The sequence below is a fragment of the Sus scrofa genome, chromosome 1 (genome assembly GCF_054392235.1).
Source record: "Sus scrofa isolate SSC_HxYL_T2T_F1_AM1 chromosome 1, Sscrofa_HxYL_maternal_Yorkshire_Landrace_v2.0, whole genome shotgun sequence".
In the NCBI taxonomy this organism is placed as follows: domain Eukaryota; kingdom Metazoa; phylum Chordata; class Mammalia; order Artiodactyla; family Suidae; genus Sus; species Sus scrofa.
Genome location: NC_139383.1, coordinates 82,224,137 through 82,245,356, shown reverse-complemented (window position 1 = coordinate 82,245,356; position 21,220 = coordinate 82,224,137). Strand labels below are relative to the sequence as shown.

The window sequence follows — 21,220 nt, the reverse complement described above, 5'->3', positions numbered from 1 at the left end:
ATGTTCTACACAGTCCTGTATGCTATGCTTCCTCACTGCTTTCCTTTCCATTTTCATCTTCCGCCACTCCCCACTGCATGCCCTGTGAGCCAACCACACCAGCCGGGATGAACTCTCAAGCCAGACCTGCTTTTTCATACTTTTGTTTCTTTATGCTATTCCATTTACCCAGAACATACTTCTCCTCTTAACCAGCTGGTTATTTTCCATTTGACCTTGAAGAAATCATCAAGAACTACAACTTCAGCTACAGCCCATTCCTGGACCCAAGGCTTTACTTCTCCAGTTGGATGTTTGGAAAGGATACAAGCTCCTGGACTCACCTCTCCTTTCTTGTTCCTCCTTCAAGTGGCCACATGTCAGTTAATTTCAACTCCATTCCTCCGGCAACTTTCCACCTCAAAATCCAAGTCTGCTATGACCTAGGAGGACTGATCTAATCAAATCTTGCTCCCCACCATTCTCCCCTGGTCCCATCTGCTCCAGCCACACTGACTTCCTATTCCTGAAACACAGCACATATTGACCTCAGGGCCTTTGTAACTGCTGTTCTGCCTAGAATGCTCTTCTCCTAGAGGTCCCTATGGTCCATGCCCTCCTTCCTTTCAAATTCCAGCCCATAGGTCATCACATCTGAAACCACTTTTTATAGAGTAATATCAACTCACCATCATTTTATATCCCCTCCCTGGCTTGATACCCCACAATACTTACCACTACTTAACAGACTGTTTTTGTTGTGGTTGTTGCTCTTTTCCCCTCCTGCTCACCCACTCACTCATATCAGAAAATAAATTACAATGAGGGCCAGGTTTTATTTCTTTGTTGTTCTCTACCAAATCTCCAGCCCTAAAACAGTACTTGGCACATAGGAGGTATTCAATAAACACGTTATTGTCACCATTATTTGTCAATTCACCTCAAAAGAGATGTGGGGCTTCCAGTTAAACGTATGGGATTCAAGATACCAATTCATATCTGATTCTTCCAGAAACTCCACTAAATTGACTGTGAAAGGATTTTTTTAAATGAAAAAGAGAATGGGAATGGAGACATCAATAGGGCCTATTCTGACCACTTTATTTAAAATTACACCCTCCCCTTCTCAATCTTCTTGTCTGGCCTTTCCCTCCCCTCATAGCATTATCTATCTTTTAATAGATTATATAATTGGCTTATGAATTAGGCTAATTTGCCACACCCATCCCTAGAATATAAGCACCAATAAAGAAGGATCCTTATTTTATTTGCTAAGGTAGTATTCTAAGCACTAGAGCAGTGCCTCACACATAGTAGGTACTCAAAAAATCTGCAGAATGAATGAATGGAGACTAGAACAAGAACATGGAAGCTGAGAAAAGATGAATGAATGGTAACTAAGCAGAAGGCTGAAATCCAAGACAGCAAGAAAATGGGATTGGAGTTGACAGAAACAAGCCAGTTCACTTAGCAGAACTGCAAGGATGCTCAACAATTGGCAGCAGGTGCCTCCAAGAGTGGGGATGCACTGGGTGGAAAATGGAACCACAGCAGGCAGAGTTCACTTGGGCTCCAGCAGATGATTAGGTTTTGACTCCATGAAGAGACTGAGAAGAGGGATTCTGGTTTAAAGACACAGAGCAACCAAGTGGAGGCACTGTAATCAGAGACTAGATGAGTGTCTACTCTCCAAACAGCGAGACCTCCAGCCCCTTCCTCCCCTTGACTTTGAGAACACACTTTGAGGCCTCTTAAGCAACCCCCTACTCCAGCATCCCTCCAATCAACTAACCAGGGAGGTTAAAATTATGTCCAAGAGAAAACTCAGTAACAGACTTCTCAACGGCTATACTAGAAATTGGAAAGTCAAGTTGTGGAGGCATGCCTTCACAACTCCAAAGAAAAGTTTTTCCAGATAGAATTGTTGTCAAAGTGATCAATCAAGTAAAGGAGGGATTTAGCAATATTTTTGGAAATGAAAGGAGGCAAAATATTACTCCCTGAGCATCCTTTCTGGAGAATCTCAAGGAGGACATGCTCCAGCAAAACAAGACGTTAATGAAGAAAAAGGAAAGCATAGGGTCCAGGAAACAAAAGACTTACACGGAAAAGAGGCATAGAGGATTCTCAGAATGATGGAGAGAGGCGACTTGAAGACATCCACCATGCAAGGAGGGTCCCCAGAACAAAAAGAACTCCCAGGAGTTCCTGTCATGGGTCAGCGGTAACCAACCCGACTAGTATCCATGAGGATACAGGTTTGATCCCTGGCCTCGCTCAGTGGGTTAAGGATCTGGCACTGCTGTCAGCTGTGGTATATAGGTCACAGACGGAGGCTTGGATCTGGTGTTGTTGTGGATGTGATGTAGGCCAGCTGTGGTGTAGGCTGTGGTATAGGTCACAGACAGAGGCTTGGATCTAGTATTGCTGTGGCTGTGATGTAGGCCAACTGAACCCATAGCCTGGGAACTTCCATATGCGGCAGGTGGGGCCCTAAAAAGACAAAAAACAAAAAGAACTACCAATTACACAGAACAGAGATTCATGCTTATGCTGGAAAGTTTGGAAATAAAATGAGGTTGCTTAACAACTAAGGAAGTTAAAAAAAAATCACTAACTCTTTAACTCTGGGGAAACCAAAGTTGTATATGAAAGGAGGCGTTAGAATACTCTTCACGTCCAAGATTTGAGTCATAGTTTTAACATAAAAATATTGAATACTGATTTAGCCAAAAATCATGATAGCTCTGTTAGAAGGATGGGGGTGAATGAAACAAGACTGAAAAGGGGGAGATAGATAAAAGAGCTAAATTGTCTTTTCATTGGTAGGAAGTTTCAGATTGTAACATAAATAAAGGCATAATGGACCCAACAGTTGAGATAGTCAGAAATTGATTACTTCTGGGAAGCATGAATCTTAGAGATTTTATTTTATTTTATTTTATTTTATCTTTTTAGGTCCGTACCTGCAGCATATGGAATTTCCCAGGCTAGGGGTCTAATTAGAGCTGTTGCTGCTGGCATATGCCAGAGCCACAGCAAAGCCAGATCCTAGCTGCATCCGCCACCTACACCACAGCTCACAGCAACACCGAATCCTCAACCCACTGAGTGAGGCTAGGGATTGAATCTGAAACCTCATGGTTCCTAGTCGGATTTGTTTCCACTGCACCACGATGGGAACTCCCAGAGTAGATATTTTAAAAATAATTTAACTTTTCCAATCATGTATGTTGATAACTTATGCAAAAACAAACACAAACAAAAAAGAACCCCCGCCCCCCCACACCAACAAAGAGAAAGTGCACAGCCAAGAAAAAGAAGAGGAAAGTCATAATGTCACTTGGTTGACTTTGATTCTTCACACGGTAACTGTATCTTGTTTAAAAGAGTTTAAACCTATTAAAGTAGACAACCACAAACCACATATTTGGACCATGATTTTTCTCAGTCATTTCCTGAAAATGTGTCAGTGTTTCACTGATGTCACATAGCATAAAGCATAGATCTAGCTGAAACACTGCTGGAAAAATAGTTCATCTTGGACAGTAAGCTCAATAAGCCACAGAAACTGACTTTTCTCAACATGAAAATAAAGAGGAAAAATCAAGCCAGTGGGCTTTGCCAACAGAAATGAAGTAATTACAGGAATTAAGGAAATAATAGACTTTGTTTCCTCACCAGTGGATTCTGGGGGCTTAATCAGATCATCTCAAGTTCATTTGTAGCACTAAACTTCAAGTCAGACCTTCATACATATCCTGACTCCTTTTATTTCCTGAATCAGTCTATGACTATCATATAGGTTACGGTATGTCCTAGTTTTCCTAAAACAGTCTCGGGATCTGTTTTTTGCTTCTCCTTTAAATCTCAAAAGTGTCCAGTTCAATACTGCTTCCTATTTCTAAGGAAAAACGTTAATTTATGTTTTAACTTACAAATCTAACATTTTATAATTTGCTTTCTCTTAAAAATTTTGGAGAAATTTCCAATGCCTTTGTGGTGGTTTGTGACCTATCAAGAAGTTTTTAAAAACATTCAATTACAACACAAACTTTTATTCTTAAAATATTATTCAGAGTGCATAGTATCTTGCTAAAACTATTTACTAGTAAACTTGGAATATTTGTCTTCCTTGGAAGTAGTAACCAAGGAATATTTAGTCTTCAAAATTATGACTAAAATCTTTGTGGAAGAATTAAAGTCAATATTCTAGGAGTTCCCGTCGTCGTGGTGCAGTGGTTAACAAATCCGACTAGGAACCATGAGGTTGCAGGTTCGGTCCCTGCCCTTGCTCAGTGGGTTAAGGATCTGGCGTTGCCGTGAGCTGTGGTGTAGGTTGCAGACGCGGCTCAGATCCCGCGTTGCTGTGGCTCTGGCGTAGGCCGGTGGCTACAGCTCCGATTCAACCCCTAGCCTGGGAACCTCCATATGCCGCGGGAGCGGCGCAAGAAATAGCAACAACAACAACAAAAAGACAAAAAAAAAAAAAAATTCTAGGTGATATAATAGACTAACAATTAAAAAAATCAGAGAATGTCTTCCACTTGACTTTATTAACAGTTATATAACAATGATCTCAAAATACTCTTCTCTCAGCTGATGAGAAGTCTCCTCTATCATGGCTGTTAAGAAGCTAGTCAGGAGTTCCTGTCATGGCTCAGCGGAAAAGTATCTGACTAGCATCCACGAGGATGTGGGTTTGATCCCTGGCCTTGCTCAGTGGGTTAAGGATCCAGCATTGCCATGAGCTGTGGTGTAGGTCACAGGCATGGGCTCAGATCTGGCATTGCCATGGCTGTGGCTTAGGCCAGACTGCAGCTCCGATTCCACCCCTAGCCTGAAGGGAACCTCCATGTGCCACGGTGCAGCCCTAAAAAAAAAAAAAAAGGAAAAAAACTAGTTAGTTATGGTTCAGGAAATATGCTTCATCCATGCACGGACAAGGCCTGTGTACTAATAATTCCCTAATTTTCCTAAAGACAAGAACTAAAAATCCTGCCAGTCTCCCAGCTCCCATATTATCCAATGAATCTGAAACACTCCTTTCACAGAGAGCAGCCCTGAAACAGATTCCATAACTAATTACTCAGTTTCAAGAGAGACTTAACATGGCTTGCTTTTCATGAAGATACAAAGACTTCTTTAGTTTTATTCAAACACATCCCGTCCCTGATATAAAACATGTCTCTTATGAAGAGCTATGATTTGTCTTTGCATTTTTTTTTTTTTAAACCTGTTTCAGCCATTGGCTGTGGAAATTTCTTTTCAATTGGAATAAATACAAGGCTCATTAGAAGGAAAACCTTTACCTAACTTTGTTTTAAAGATAGGTAATGCCTATTGTTTTAAAATTACTTTAAAAATGAGCTACTGTGTTATCACAGATCGTGCTCTGAGGACTAATTTATTGTCTGCCTAACTCAGTGAACACAAAAGGAAAGCTGGACTTGGAACTCACTGGCAATTTTCATCTCTATGAGAAAGCGTGTCTGAATTGTAGGGTCTGAGATCAGGTTTGCTTGGTAATCTCAAAAAGCAATTTACTTTTTTTTTTTTTTCAAAATTTGCTTTTGATCACTTCAGACAATTCATCCTTTTTTGAACGAGAAAGAGTAGAAGAGAGGAATGTCGGATGAGGTTAAGTAAACGGAGAATCTGTCACATAAAGCAAGTTTAAAGCCCCGAAACAGCATCCATGCAGGACAAACGGAAGCATTATTCTTTTGAAAACATTATTCTTTTAAACAGTGTGTAATGACATCCTCCCCAGAGACATCTTCTGTGAAAGAAAAAAAAGAAAAGAAAACTTCCTCAGAAGTCATTTTCTAGATTCCCAGTAGAATGAGTGAAGCCCAGTGAAGAGTCAGACAGACTTGTGTTTTCTTTCTGTAAGACGGTTCAAAATTACAACCGCAAAAAGAGGTTCATAAGTTTCTCCCAGTTCTTATTTTCTGTTACTTATCAGCATTTCTGTGAACTAAAAGGACAAGCAAAAGATTGCCATTATTACCTTAAACTCATAAATCAGTGGATGTGTTCTTACTGTAAACTTGAGCCAACATACCTTCTGTTTCCAAGGAAGAAATACGTCAGACTCAAATATGTTAAATGTAAGATAATTCACTCTTAAAATCCTTTAAAGTATATCATCTTCTTAGGCTGAAGCATCAAACTTGTGGAATGTGTTTTTCTAGCAGTCTGTGCTGCTATTACTTCTTGAGGACTTAACTGAAAATTAATCTGAAAATTTTATGTTTTTAGAAGTTTGGTATTACCTAAATATCAGAAGTTTTGTTTGAAGTATTTAAAATATGCTTAAACAACAAAAAGGTAAAGAGGCCAAGAAATTACTTTTTCAATTCAAATATTACTTTGTTTAAAAATAAACTTTTTTTCCTCAAAGATTTCAAAATCACTGAATCCATGTTGAATGTGATGGAAGAAAGAAGACACTGTAGAAAAATCATAATTATTATGTTTATTTAGTAAAATAAACTTGAAGACAGTTTTCTAATAAAAAACATAAGAATCATATCCAAACTTCAGCTTCCCCATCTTCTTTGGTATTTAAATCAATGGTCAGGATAGAAAATATTTTGTTTTGAAGTTAGGTATTAGGTCTGCAACAGTTTTCCACAGAAAGAAATAGAAAATTAAGTTACCTATAATTGTCATACTTATTGAATAGCAAATGGATGCATAAAGGCAATCAATTATGTATGTGCAGAAACCAATATCATCAAGGAAATATTCATTCAGAGATATATGTTTTCTACTGGAAATATATCTCAACTTTTTAACAATCTTCTGGCGTCATTTTACTATGTTACCTGAATAGCAATCCAATATGCAGATATTATTATTCACGTGACTAATGAACTACTCTCCAAGGAAGCTGACACCACCATACCAGGGCTCATCAACATTTATTTTCAACATGACTACACCATTTAAAATTTCTTCTGTATTACTCAGAATTGTGTACTTTGGTCTTTCCATAAATAGTATCTGGAGATTGCTAATAGCATTAAATTAATATTAATAAAATCCAATTCTATCTAAGCCTTTTTCTCTTAAGAAGAAATATTACTTAAAATGAGACTTTTTGTTCTTTTAAGAGTAGTATTATATGGACTGCTCCATTAGCCAAGCCAAACACTTCCAGAAACACCATGTGACAACCAAGCTACTCTTACTCCTTTGATAAATTCTTTGCCTGTACCGACACTGATTTCTCCATGTTCCTGCTTTCTTATTAAAATGATCTGAAAAAAAAAATCCAATAACAAACTAGGGAAATCATTCTTTTTTTTTTTTTTTTTTTTTTTTTTGCATAGATTTGTGACCACAAAACAATCAAGCACTTTATAGCTTCAGTGCTAACACTGTGATTGGGAACAAGAAGAGTACAACCATAATAAAATACAGCTATCTATGAGAAGGACTGCATAAAGACATCTTTGGCCGTGTAGGCTCTGGGCCCTCTGGAAATAAGTCAGTTGCATTGCCAACATGACGAAGAAAATAGCAATGTTCAGAATCAGGAACAGCTTGGTATACGAAGCAGACAGGACTGGGGCTCTGCTGTGAGTAGTTGTCACCAATCGAGCCTGTCCAAACTGGCCTTTCAGCGCATCACCATTTTGGTGTTTCTCATATGTTACATCCGCAAAATCTAAAAGGTCTTTCATTTCTTCATCTTCATCTATGGGCAGTTCTTTCTGTGCCAAAATCTGGGCTTTCTGTCGAATCTTTTTTTCATTGACTTCAATCTGTGCAAAAATATCGGGAACAGCATCCACAAATTTGTAGCGTTTGCTGACCCTTCGGTTCTTCTTAGACTTGCTTTGCTGCTGCTGCTGCGAGATGGCAAAAATCCTGTCGATGGCCTCCTCAGTCTGCCTCTTGTCTGAAAATCTAAGCAGACGCTCAGCTGTCTTCCTAAAGCTAGCTGTGTTCTGGACTCGAGATAGGATCTGCTTTTCCAGCAGCTGGAACACAGGCTTAAAATGCTGCACGTTCTGTTCCACGATAGCAGCATAGTCCTTCACTTCAGGGACAATGGTGCTCTTGATGGCTGAACTCCGGTCAAAGAGAATTTTCTGACGGTCAGCGATGACCTGTGCAAAAGCTGACTGTCCAGTGGTCTCACCTGTCCACAAGTATGCGGCATAGGCATGTTCACTGGTGGCTATGAAAACATCCAGCTGCTGGGCGTCTCCGTGGATGCTGAAGCTCTGAACATCTACGGACGGCCCTATGAAGAGGTAAGCTGCCCTGGTGATGGGACTTCGGAGGTGCATGGTGACATTCACATAATTTGTCCCGTTGTAGGGATAGCCCCGAGGGTACGTCACTGAAGAAAATGTTCCTTTCTCACTGTAGCCAGTGTCATCCATCCAGTACATTTTATAGAGACCATCTCGCTGCCTGATGAAAGCCCCATGGACCCCATCCACCACCGTCTCCTCGAAGGGAAAATCCACATTGTGGAAGAAGCTTGCTGCTGTCTCCAAGGGGCTGTCCTCTCCCAGGTGTATCTGATCCACAAGGAGGAGGAGCTGTGGGTGCAGGAGGATCAGGTTCCTCTGAACCTTCTTCAGATTGAGCTGGGGGTTATAAGCGCCCACACCCTCTCCTCGGATGAAAACCACCCCGTTTTTCTCCCCGGCTGCAACCACTCTCCCTTGACAGCTAGCTGCCAGGTCGTGCTTGTATTTAGACCATTTTGATGAGCAGTCTTCTGTGACCTGACCCTCCCAGGGAGAAAAGCAGCTCTTGGACACAGCTGGGGAAAACATCAACACGTTGTTGAAGAAGGTGTACTTTGGCCCATAGAGAGCCTCGGTAATGAAAGGCACGCCATTGGGGGCAAAAGTAAACGAGTTTTGATCAGGATGTTCGTGCCCTGCATTAAAATTTCTCCAGCCTTTGATCCAGTCTTTGTATTTGTTTCTGTGGACGATGTCATATATTGCACGGCCCCCAAGTTTTCCGGACTTGAAGGAAAGGAAAGATCTATTGATTTCTGCAGGCAGCGCACTCCCATAAGTCACAACACCCCAGTCTTCAAAATAATGCAACGTTGGGATGCCAAAATCTGGAGGGGGAACAGATTTCAAGCTGGCATCATACCTGAAAAGAATTAATTTTCAAAAATTCAATGGTTTTCTGATAGACATGAAAGGAACACATCACAACTGAGAAGTCGAGGGGTAACATGGTTGCAGGAGCCAACATACAAACACTACCCAGAGCACCGGCTGCTGTATTAGGGACATTTCTGAAAACCCCCATATTTAATCAGCATGTAGGGGAATGTCCCTGGTGAATGGGAGAGGAGTGTATTTTTACAACAGTGAAGGGTTTGAGTCTGAAACAACTGCTGCTGATAATCACTACATGAACTCTCTCTTCACTTTGTGATTTCAGAGCTGCCAGCCAAGTGACTGGGGCTCAGAGAATTAAGCAGCTCATTCCAAGCACTAGTGGAGGGGCTCCTATTGTAGGAAATAGCATGTTAGGATTTAGACTCTAACAGTCCCTGAGTAGTATGGAAGTATTGCTCTGCAAACAACTTACATTATTGAAAAGTTTGGTAGAGTACCCTTCTCTCCAAAAAAAATTTTTAAATAGAATTAATTTCACATATTGGGTAAAATGTATCATCAACACCCCTGCTAAGAATAAAAATGGATGAAATTCAGGAAATGATGGAAGATTTATGGTTGTGCCTACCACTTCCTCACCCAGGTCCAAAGGTTTTGTTTTGTTTTAATCTACAGATGATTTCATGTTTTTTGGTTTTTTTTTTTTTTTTTTTTTTTTTAATGGCCACATCCATGATACGTGAAAGTTCCCAGGCCAGGGATTGACTCTAAGCCGCAGCGTCGACTTATGCCTCAGCTGTTGCAAAGTTGGACCCTTTAACTCACTGCACCAGGTCAGGGATTGAACCAGAGCCTCCACAGGGATTCTTAACCCTCTGTGCCACAGTGGGAACTGTGTAATGGTTTCATGGTTTTATGATAATAAATTTCTTATTTTATGAAAACTATGCATTATCAAAGTAATATAATTAACATTAAACTTTCACAGTGATTAGAACACAGGTTTTGATTCAGAAAATTTCTGAAAATAATAAGGAAGATGACTATTCTCTTTTGGTGATTTGAGACAAGAGCCTTGACAGGTTCGATGATTTGCTGCTCAAGGGAAGAAAGGTAGACTGACATCCGCTCTTAGATACTTTTCTAAAGTCACCTATGCTCAAATTGATCTTACTGATATTTGATTTGGGCTGTTTCATCTGTCATTCCCAAGTCTCAGTTTCAGGACATCAGAAATTGTGTCTCTACTTTGGTCCCATATAATGTTGGCTTCATTATTGTGATTTAACAAATCCAAATATAAGCTGAACTGACCATCCTTCTCTAAGTTTTGGCCAGTTTTCATATTCCCATAAAGGCAGATTCTGAACCACAATAGACTTAGCATTAATCTGACGCTTACAGTCAGGTTTATGGAATTCTCTTGGTTGTTTATTTATGGGTAAGTTAAAACACTATTAAGTAATTATTTTATACCTCTAAAAGGAGTCAGGAACGGTACCATATTATTATATGTAGTTCACCTGAGAAAAGAGTTTTTAAAATGGCAGGCTAAACTGTGACAGTTACTACTTAATGAATTTTTTTTTCCTCTTAATTGTTTAAATTGTTTTAAAAAATGAAAAGAAGCAATCAAACCACAGAAGCTTACTTTGGAGTTGAATGCAAATTTCAGTAGCTTGAAAAGACATGAGGGATTAATGATTAACCAGTTCCCTGTAATTTTTATTTTAATTTATTGGATGCCAACAATATATCTGGCAGTACTTTAAAAAGGAGAGACCCTGGCTTCTCCTTCTAGGCTTAAAAGATTAAGGCAAAAAAATTACATGGTTCTTTTATTATCAAAGTAAAACTGTCAAATATTGTCAAACACTTTTAAATAGTTTTGAAAATTTAGTAACAGCTTTGCTATTAGAAGATTATAATGCTCCATTTACCAAAACAAAACAAAATACTTTGCTACTTTTTTTTTTTTTTTTGGTGTGATTATCGCAATAGCCCAGTCTAAATTTCATGGTTTCTCTTTACAGGATTTTGAAAATGATGTAAATGAAAATATGCCTATCTATGAAAGATCATGAGCCTAGGACACCTATAATGTAAGAAAAGCAAAAACTACAAACAGTAATTAGATCTGAAATGGAAGAAAATGTGTCAAACAGAGTTTCCAAACTGTGATATGACCTGAATTGAAGCTGGGGGTACGTTGGTGGAATGAAGAAAGGGTTAAAGAGGACTTTAGTTTTTCTTTTTAAAGTCGAGCACACTGTCCCCCTGGGTACCACTTCTCATTAAAGCCAAGACAGTGTAGCTATCGTACCAGAGAAATTCTGTGTGAAGGGTACACCAGCGCTGCCCTTTGGACGGCGTTCCTGGGCCTTCCAGCACACGGTTCCTTCTGATTTGGTCAGCCAACCAGTTCCCACTGCCATTACGCATGACAAACTTATCCAGGAATACTAATTGGCTTTCTGGACCATAAAACCAGTTGTAATTTGAGTCTGCAATAGCCACAGTTCTTTGAAACCCTGTGGAAAGAAGTTTGACAGAATTAAGATCAGTCTAAAATTATATACTTCCGTAAAGGTCTTAACAATGATTTTCCATCCTTATTGGCAAATTAGGATCAATTGTGTTTCTTGGATAAAAATAAGGAACGAAACCATGATGCCCATGCTCTACCTCTGATCAATTAAGTTAGAGTCCTTCAAAGTGTCTTCTACAAACCTTGTGCACAAGTCTGCATGGCTTATGTGGCAACTTGTCATTGGTAATGGAAACAACTATTAATGCTCACACACACTGCCCACCTTTCTCATTTTCCAATGTGCGTGTTATATGCAATTGAAACTGCATAGATCAATGGGCTCTCTAACCTGTAGTGGGTGTCCCTGAACCTGCAATGAGTGCTAGCTTTCCCCCAGTTCATCCCTCGTTCTAGGGCAGACAATAACATAAGATGCTTCAATTTGGTATCCAATCCAGAAGTTATACAATTTAGAGGAGAAACTGAGGAAGGAAACAACAATTCCCAGAGAAGCTCCTGCCAGGATACACTATTAGAAGGTGAAGAAAAGAGAGAAAATGCAAAGATCACACTGGAATGGGTCAGAAAAACAAAAGCAGGTAAGGCTGGATATGCTCCAGGCATTCTTGAAAAAGAAGGATGGGAGAAAACTTTGGGTCAGCAGGAATAATCATAACGAGATTATTCTAACCATTGTAGAAAAATAAAGAAATGTTGAGAACAGATTGATTTGACACAGAATCCTTTCTAAGAATGCTACCATGACTGTATTTATATAATTGACAGCTAATATTCTTGCTTCTACCCATTTAGTAAATGCTCTTCAAAGTAAATCTTATTATAAAAAGTGATTTTTTTGTTTGTTTTTGTTTTTTTGCTTTTTAGGGCTGCACCCACGGCATATGGAAATTCCCAGGCTAGGGGCTGAATTGGAGCTGCAGCTACCAGCCTACACCACAGGTACAGCATGCCAGATCTGAGCCTCATCTGCAACTTACACTTCAGCTCATGGCAACGCTGGATCCTTAATTCACTGAGCAAGGCCACGGATCTAACCCTCATCGTCATGGACACTAGTTGGGTTCATTACCACTGAGCCACAATGGGAACTCTATAAAAAGTGATTTTTTGAATCTTCTACTAAACTGGGAGTTTCCTGAAAGCAGAAGATATGTTTTATCATTCTTTGAATTCCCTGCCTGGCACAGTGCCTGGCACACAGATGTTCCATAAATGCTGTGGAATTAATTGACACAAATATATGAATTCTCTTCTTAGATGTGACCATACTGCCTTTTCCAGCTTAGGAAGTAGCCCATACACAGCTCACAGAAGACCCAATCCCCTATGTAGCTGGCTGTTAGATCTCAGATCAAATGACAAAGAACAGAGACCTCTTGAAGGTTCCTTGCTTTACATGGCCTTTACCGAGGCAAACTAAAGATAAAAGAGGCCTCTCCTGTTTATTTAAGAATAAGCGATAAAACAACAGGATTCTGAATGTGAGTCTAAACTAAATCTTAACATAGTTCTTTTGCTCTGAAGTATTTTTTTTCTATAACTAGTCCAATAATAAAGATTCTATCCAATTCATGTGTATACAATCGGAGCAAAAAGATTTAAAAACTGGATTGTTTGCTCTAGGTCTAAATCATCCCACTAAAAAAAAACCCATCTTCATGAAAATTTACCTCCTGAACTTTTTCTAACACCTTAGTCCTGTTTAGAAATAAGGAGAGTTATAGGCTGTCCTAGAATGAATAAACTCTTTATATATACATATAGACACATACACATACCTATGCATACACACACACACACACACACACACACACACACACACACACACACACACACACACACGAGAGCCATTCCTCTTAAAAGTCTAAGCTACAAAGCAACAAGAAATTAGTTTCACTGAAATTCATTTTTTGGTTATCATTCTATATCTTACACATTCATTTCAATAAAATATTTAAAGAGAATACCAAAATGCCAATTTAAAGATGTAGGTACACTCTTTCTTTTGAATAATGTCTATATAGTTTGGAAGAAAAAAATTTGCAGAAACAGACTCAGACATAGAGAAGAGACTTGTGGTTGCCAAGGAGGAAAGGGGAAGGAATGGGATGGACATGGAGTTTGGGGTTAGTAGATACAAGCTATTACATTTAGAATGGATAAGCGATGAGGTCCTGCTGTACAACACAGGGAACTGTATCCAATCTTGTAGGACAGAACATGATGGAAGGTAGTATGAGAAAAATATGTGTGTGTGTATATATGTGTGTGTGTGTGTATGTATATATATGTGTTGTGTGTGTGTGTACGTATATATACATACACACACATATCACTATGCTATGTATATATGTTTATATATGTATGACTGGGTTACTATGCTGTACAGTAGAAATTGGCACATCACTGTAAAAATTTAAAACAAATAAAATAGGATTGAGGAGCATACATAAAGGACAATAACATGTAATCATAAGTATTTATATTTTGTTTAGATTCATGAAAATGAGTTTATATATGTCCTCAAGTTTGTACAAAAATAAAAGTACTGTGGGAGCTATAAATTCTACTTGATCTATTATGCTCTAAACTTTATAACACCTAAACTTAAGAATTCTCATACTAATTCCCCAAATGTTCTTGGCATCTACAACTCTTGAATTGAATAACTCTTTGATTAAAAAGTCCCTTTAGTCTTAATATAGCTCAAATTGCATGTTTCTTTTCTTAGCCTATCTTCATAATCAGAAAAAAATGACAATCGTTTAATGTTTTCCCACTTCTGAGGCTTTATCATACCTGGCAGGATGGTTCTATACATAAATGCAAAGTGTTGTTTAAGCCATGGGTGGCCAAAGTGGTTGATGTCAAAGTGCCTCTGAACAAGAAACATATACTGAAAGAGTGATCTAGTGGTATAGCTGCCATATGCAACGCCTTCATAGAGGGACCCGTCTGTCACCTCTCGGAGCAGGACCAGAGACTTCTCCATGATGGTCAGAACTTGTTTGGTCCATAAGTAAGCTTCCTGGAGATACCCTGAAAGATGAAAATGCACAGAAACAATGATAAAGGCTGTAACAAAGCATAAACAAAAACATGGCCAAAACAAAACCCTCTGAATTATCTGACTAGTTTACAGAACTAATGGCATTTTGTAAAATTCTTGGTTACCAACATTCTAAATATAACATCTTGCTAATCCAGGCTTCTGATGAGTCTATAACCCTCAGGAGTTCTTTTCTTTTCTTTTTTTTTTTTTTTTTGTCTTTTTGCCATTTCTTGGGCCGCTCCCGCAGCATATGGAAGTTCCCAGGCTAGGGGTCCGAGCTATAGCCACCGGCCTATGCCAGAGCCACAGCAACGCGGGGATCCAAGCCACGTCTGCAACCCACACCACAGCTCAGGGCAATGCCGGATCCCTAACCCACCGAGCAAGGCCAGAGACTGAACCCGCAACCTCATGGTTCTTAGTCAGATTTGTTAACCACTAAGCCACAACAGGAACTCCCAGGAGTTCTTAAATACAGATCATTTATTAGATAAAGACAAACCTTTAAATAAGTATCAATCATTTTATAATCTTTAATAAACTGAAATCACATCACATCTAAGATTACAAACTGCACATACTTTTTGTCTGCAGGAAAAGATCTGTATATTGAGACTTTTCATTTTTCTAAAAAATACTGTTTGAAAATAGTTTTGAAGTTTTACCACTTCACAAACACTTTCACCACTATTCTACAGAATTTGTAATAAACTGAAAATAATGCAAATGCTAAATGAGGAGTCTCCAATTTGTTCTGTTCTTAAAAGACAATATCTCATCCTTTATGTGCTTTTATTTATTTATTTATTTATTTGTCTTTTTGCTATTTCTTGGGCCGCTCCAACGGCATATGGAGGTTCCCAGGCTAGGGGTCGAATCGGAGCTATAGCCGCCAGCCTATGCCAGAGCCACAGCAATGCGGGATCCGAGCCACGTCTGCAACCTACACCACAGCTCACAGCAACGCTGGATCCTTAACCCACTGAGCGAGGCCAGGGACCGAACCCACAACCTCATTGTTCCTAGTCGGATTCGTTAACCACTGAGCCATGACGGGAACTCCCTCTATGTGCTTTTAGATTCCACAGAATCAGAAAAGGCAGCATAGCGAGGTGGAGAGACCTTTGGAGTGACAATCTAAAGGTAGCAAAAATCAACCGAGGGTCTCAAATCTGCCAAACATAAGTTCTACGATTTTGTTCAAGCACTTCTTCAACCTGCCACCTTTTCCAACCTCCCCAACTGAAAATTAAAGGTCTAAAGTTTTTTATAACATCCTTTTGACTGAAAAATGCTTTCTGTAATTCTTGTGAGACCAGGATTTCGCAACAATAACAATTCCTCACATTTTCTTACACTGAAAATTTACAGAGCACTGAACATAATCTTACTTAATCCTTTTAACAACTCAATTATGCATTTTTATTCCAAAATTACAGAAAGGTTGACTTGCCCAAGACCTCTGACACATGACTCAAGATGACTAGAACTTTGATCTGAACCTAGGTCTTTAGGTTTTGTTTTGTTTGCTTGTATTTAAAACACACAACCCCTAAGGATAAAATTAAGCTCACTCCCTCCTAATTTGAGTGGTCTTTTATTGTATCACTCCCATGGACATGTGTGTGATCAATGATGCTGAAGGCTCTATGGTGGCCTAACTAGTTGTGTTAGGTATGAGGGCTCCTAAGCACTGGGTACCCCGAGCCTAAATCCGAGGTACCAGGCTAAGACCCAACCCTCATCTCAAGAGGGCAGCACTAGTCCCAGGCTCTGCTGTGCAAAAGGTTACTATTACTTATACAAAAGCTCCTCCCACCCAGCTCCATACCTGACATGTCAGTCTGATTTCTGGATGGTTTTTAATTTCCATTCTCTAATCACTAGGATTCCAAATTCAATCACCTTCATCTCTTTCCTCTCTGCATCCCCTATCTCCAAACATCAATGCGACTAACAAAATCGGGACTGCTACTCACTGCTCCCCAGATATTGCCTGATTTTTCTTATTCTTTCCTTATAACAACCCTACTCAGGAGAGAGGATGCAATGCACACCTTTGTAAATTTCAGATCTGTCAATATGAGGTACTGATATTGTCATTGATACTCTGCCCTGTATTTTTTCCATCATTCATATACTTTGCCTGGAATGTTCATGATTTTCACTTATCCACATCCTGCCGATCCGTCAAAGTTCCATGAACCATCTCAAACTCACCTAAAGAATCTTGTTATCACGATTTCAAACTTGATATTCTCATTTGGTATTTAATCATAATTTCATGATACTGCTTATTTCATTCCCTGGTACAATTCTAAGTATGGTGTAATCATTTAAACATTTCACACCTGTCTTCTTTCCAACTATAAACCACTTACATGTGATCCTGTGGGCTCTGGGTACCAAGCCTGAGGCAGGGTTAGTGGAATAGAGGAAAATTCTAATTCCCACCCCTCTCCACTGTTGAGATTTGATGGGGTCCAGAGGGAGCTATGAATACTAATTAAGCCACCTTAGTCAGTGCCTACAAGACAGGTCTGAGAACATGGGATTATTGGAACAGTGTGGCTGAGGTAGCTCCAAAAGTCAGAGTGAGTTTGTCAATAAAACTGGGGCTGGAAGTCTGAGTATTAACTAAGATGTGAAGGATCAGTGCTTTCACTCCTTCTTCTGTTCCATCTTCTTATAAACATGTGTGCTCCTTACGGAATGGCTCTGGAAGGGTATATCCCAGGATAACCCATGACATGCATAGGAAAATCCATGCATGTAAAACCCACCAGAGGAAAATAAAAATTTGGATCCAATTTGGGCCAATATTTGAGGTGCCTGCTTATTATCTGGAACAATTTTATCTACTGTGAAGAATAAAGAAATAAGCACTAGTCCTGCTGGTAAAGAACTAAAAATTTATCTAAGGGAATAAAACTAGACTAAGACCCACAGCCCTGGGCTGAGATTCAGCTCACTCCAGGGTTCTTTACACCACTTCATGATGTTGTCTTTTCATAGACCTTTAAATTTATAAATGGTTTGGTGATAGGTGTTCACATGGCTTGCCTTTTGACTTCTAAAATTTGGTTCATTTTTGTGAGAGTTGAGAGCAAAGGGAGTTAGCATAAAAATGCATCCTCTTATAAGCAATGAGGTCCTACTGTGTAGCACAGGGAACTCTATCTGGTCTCTTGGGACAGACCATGATGGAAAATAATATAAGAAAGGGAATGTAGATATACATATGACTGGGTCACTTTGCTGTACAGCAGAAATTGGCCCAACACTGTAAATCAACTATATACTCTAATAAAAAGATTTTTTAAAAAGACAAAAATTCATCCTCTTAATCAAGCTTTCCTTAAGTTACTGTAAATTGAATTTCTATTCAGAGAGAGGCAATAAAATACAGTGGAAGGACAACAAGGTCTGAGTTTGCCTAGAACTGGGTTCAGGAGTTCCCGCCGTGGCGCAGCAGAAACGAATCTGACTAGGAACCATGAGGTTTTGGGTTCGATCCCTGGCCTCACTCAGTGGGTTAAGGATCTGGTGTTGCCATGAGCTGTGGTGTAGGTCGCAGATGTGGCTCAGATCTGGCATTGCTGTGGCTCTGGTGTAGGCTGGCAGCTATAGCTCCGATTAGACCCCTAGCCTGGGAATCTCCATATGCCGCAAATGCAGCCCTCAAAAAGACAAAAAAGACCAGGAAAAAAAAAAAAAAAAAAAAAGAACTGGGTTCAAATCCCAGATGCCTTATATAGTTGATATGAGAATTAAATAAAATACAGACGAGGATTAGCACATGTTCTATGTTCAATTAATTTTAGTTTCTTTTCCTTTAAGAACTAATTAAAAGTGATGGCTGCTAGGACAAGGGAGAAAGCTAGGTTTGGGCAAACTCTGATGCTGGATAACCTATAACAACAGGCTTACTAATGCTTATGGGGAATATAATCAAGAGTTAAACTCTTAGATTTGCCAGTTACGAGTATATATGTGTGTGGTGTGTGTGTGTGTGTATAAAATTTTTTTTCTTTTTAGGGCTGCACTTGCGGCATATGGAAGTTCCCAGGCTAGGGGTTAAACCAGAGCTATGGCTGCAAGCCTACACTGCAGCCACAGCAACACCAGATCTCAACCACATCCGCAAACCTGTGCCACAGCCTGTGGCAACACTAGATCCTTAACCCACTGAGCAAGGCCATGGATAGAACCCATGTCCTCACGGACACTATGTCGGGCTTTTAACCTGCTGAGCCACAATGGGAACTCCACGAGTATATATTTAAGAGTCTAATAATTCACTATGACCTTAGGGCTTTCTTTCTTAAACTCAATCTTATTTAGTCATTTATAGACTGCCACAGGGACTGTAATTAAGTCAGGGATACAAGAACAAAGAATATGTGATATTATCAATTATGTAATACGGGGAAGAAGGCAAAGCAGCTATACAATCCGCAAGCCAATTCCAAATTTGACCTGAATAATCTAGAGAGATTGTTTTAAAGTCTTTGGAGAAAAAAAAAAAAGTAGTGGTGTAATGATACACAGCTGTGTGTGAGGAATAGTTAGTTCAAATAACAAACCACCCATTCAGCTTTTAAAAACTCTATACAAGCTGGCTGCCTTCACTGTCAATAATCTTTGGAAAAAAGAGCATTCACCACCGACCCTGGGCTGTCAGAATATGGCTTAGGACAATCAAAGGCCACACTAAACCACCCGCAGGCTAATGTAACAAGCATAGATGAGGAAAGAGATGTCTCTTAACGCTCCCACAGGTGCCCTAGGTATGACTTCACCTTACAGGCTCAGTTAGGAGCCAAGTAGGAACATGTGCTTGGCATAGTTATATAAAATCTTGGCTCACAACCTGGTAACTATGACGGCTGTTGGCTCGGGCCTCCCCTCATCTGTGTCCACACGCACCTTGATTCATCAGAACGAGGCTTCCAGTGAGCAAGGCCATACAGTTGGTGGGCTGATGGTTGTGCAGGTATTGAAATCCCCATCCTCTCCTGTAGGACGTTTCATACATATATCCTGAGGCATTGGCAATCACTTCAAGAAACCTCTCCTGTTGTGTCTTGCTCAGGTAGTTGTACAAGAAGTCGTAGGCAGTGGCAAAACCAACCAGGGAGTGGGCGAGAGGGACCTCGTCCCAAGGGGCATCTTTCACCAACCTGTGAAGAAAAACAAGCCACGCCAGTGAGTGCCATTAGGCTCACAGCCCTCAGCATGCTTTTTAAGGGTCTACTCTTTAAAACAAAAGGGCACAAGTAAAGAGACAGTCCAAGAGGCTTAATGACACAAAAATAGATTTCCTTCCACAAAAGACACAAGCATAAAGTTTGTATAATGTGAAAATTGCTGAATTAACACTTTTCTCTTTCCAGCTTCTGGCAACATCAAGATGTCAAGAATCTGGAGAGTTCCCGTTGTGGCTTGGTGGGTTAAGAACCCAACATAGTGTCCATGAAGATGTGGGTTCTGTCCCTGGCCTCGATCGGTGGGTTAAGGATCCAGCATAGGTTACAGATGTGGCTCGGATCCTGTGTTGCTGTGGCTTCACCTGCAGCTCCAATTTGACCCATGGCCTGGGAACTTCCATATGCCACAGATATGGCCCTAAAAAGAAAAAAAAAAAAAAAGATGTAAAGAATTTTTACTTTTTTTTTTTTTTTTTTAACTCTTGATGATGAGAAGAATATATTCAAAGAGATTTAAAGCACATAACATGTAGTAGCGGAGCAAAATCTCTGGAATACTCACTTAACTAGCATGCATCTTCCCCTTTGTACCTGCGTTAGAATTCTCAGTTGTCTTTTATGGCTGCTGAGCTAAAACAATGAAACATATACACACACCCTATCTTATTTCCCACAGGCTGGTCTGGGTGAAGGGATCATGGGGTATAGTTTAGATCTCTCAATCCAGACTGACCCATTTGGTCAATGCCACAATGAGGAGAGCGGCTAAAAAGCGGGGGCACGTGAGTGAAATGAGCTGATTCTAAGTCAGATTCCTATACCTCATTCTTTACCACATAATGAATTGCACTGCCTTTCAGGTCCTTCAGAAACTTTTCAGTGAAGTCCAAAAGCTAATCTGGTAAGTGGTAAACTGTCATCTTCTAGGAAGCCAGATTTCTGCTTGACTTGCTGTATTACTCTGCAAGTGCATTAACAGTATGTGACCGGCACTAAGCAGGAAGCTACAAAGGATCTTTCACAATCACAGTTTTATGGAATTCAGGATGTATCTGAGTAACCTTTAAGAGAGGGAAACAAATGAAGGGTGTGCTGTACTTGCGGGAGGTGGAAGAAAGCTCTCAATTAGGGATTAAGCAAAAGCTTAACATTTCCGTGCCAGAGGCTCTCTTGACAAACCAGTGAAGCCTTAGCCTCTTTCTCAGTATGTTTTAAAACTCATAAGATATGACACAGAGGGGTACTAGGAAATGTATTACTTTGAAATATAACTATCAGTACAGGTATTTACAGATACTTTTAAAAACTGTGATAT

General features: G+C 39.7%; 1 protein-coding gene across 3 annotated transcripts in view; it reads right to left on the bottom strand.

Moving 5' to 3' along the window:
- Positions 1-6,445: 6,445 nt before the first annotated feature.
- DSE (dermatan sulfate epimerase) overlaps positions 6,446-21,220 on the bottom strand; it is a 66,840-nt gene continuing 52,065 nt past the window's right edge. For all 3 annotated transcript variants that reach the window (XM_021091551.2, XM_005659399.4, XM_021091554.2), the window contains exons 3-6: positions 19,625-19,878; positions 14,443-14,682; positions 11,416-11,623; positions 6,446-9,117 (exon numbers count right to left, since the gene is read on the bottom strand). In XM_021091551.2, the coding sequence (XP_020947210.1) occupies positions 7,362-9,117; positions 11,416-11,623; positions 14,443-14,682; positions 19,625-19,878 (2,458 nt within the window). In that variant the 3' untranslated portion in view covers positions 6,446-7,361. The remainder of the gene's footprint in view (positions 9,118-11,415; positions 11,624-14,442; positions 14,683-19,624; positions 19,879-21,220) is intronic.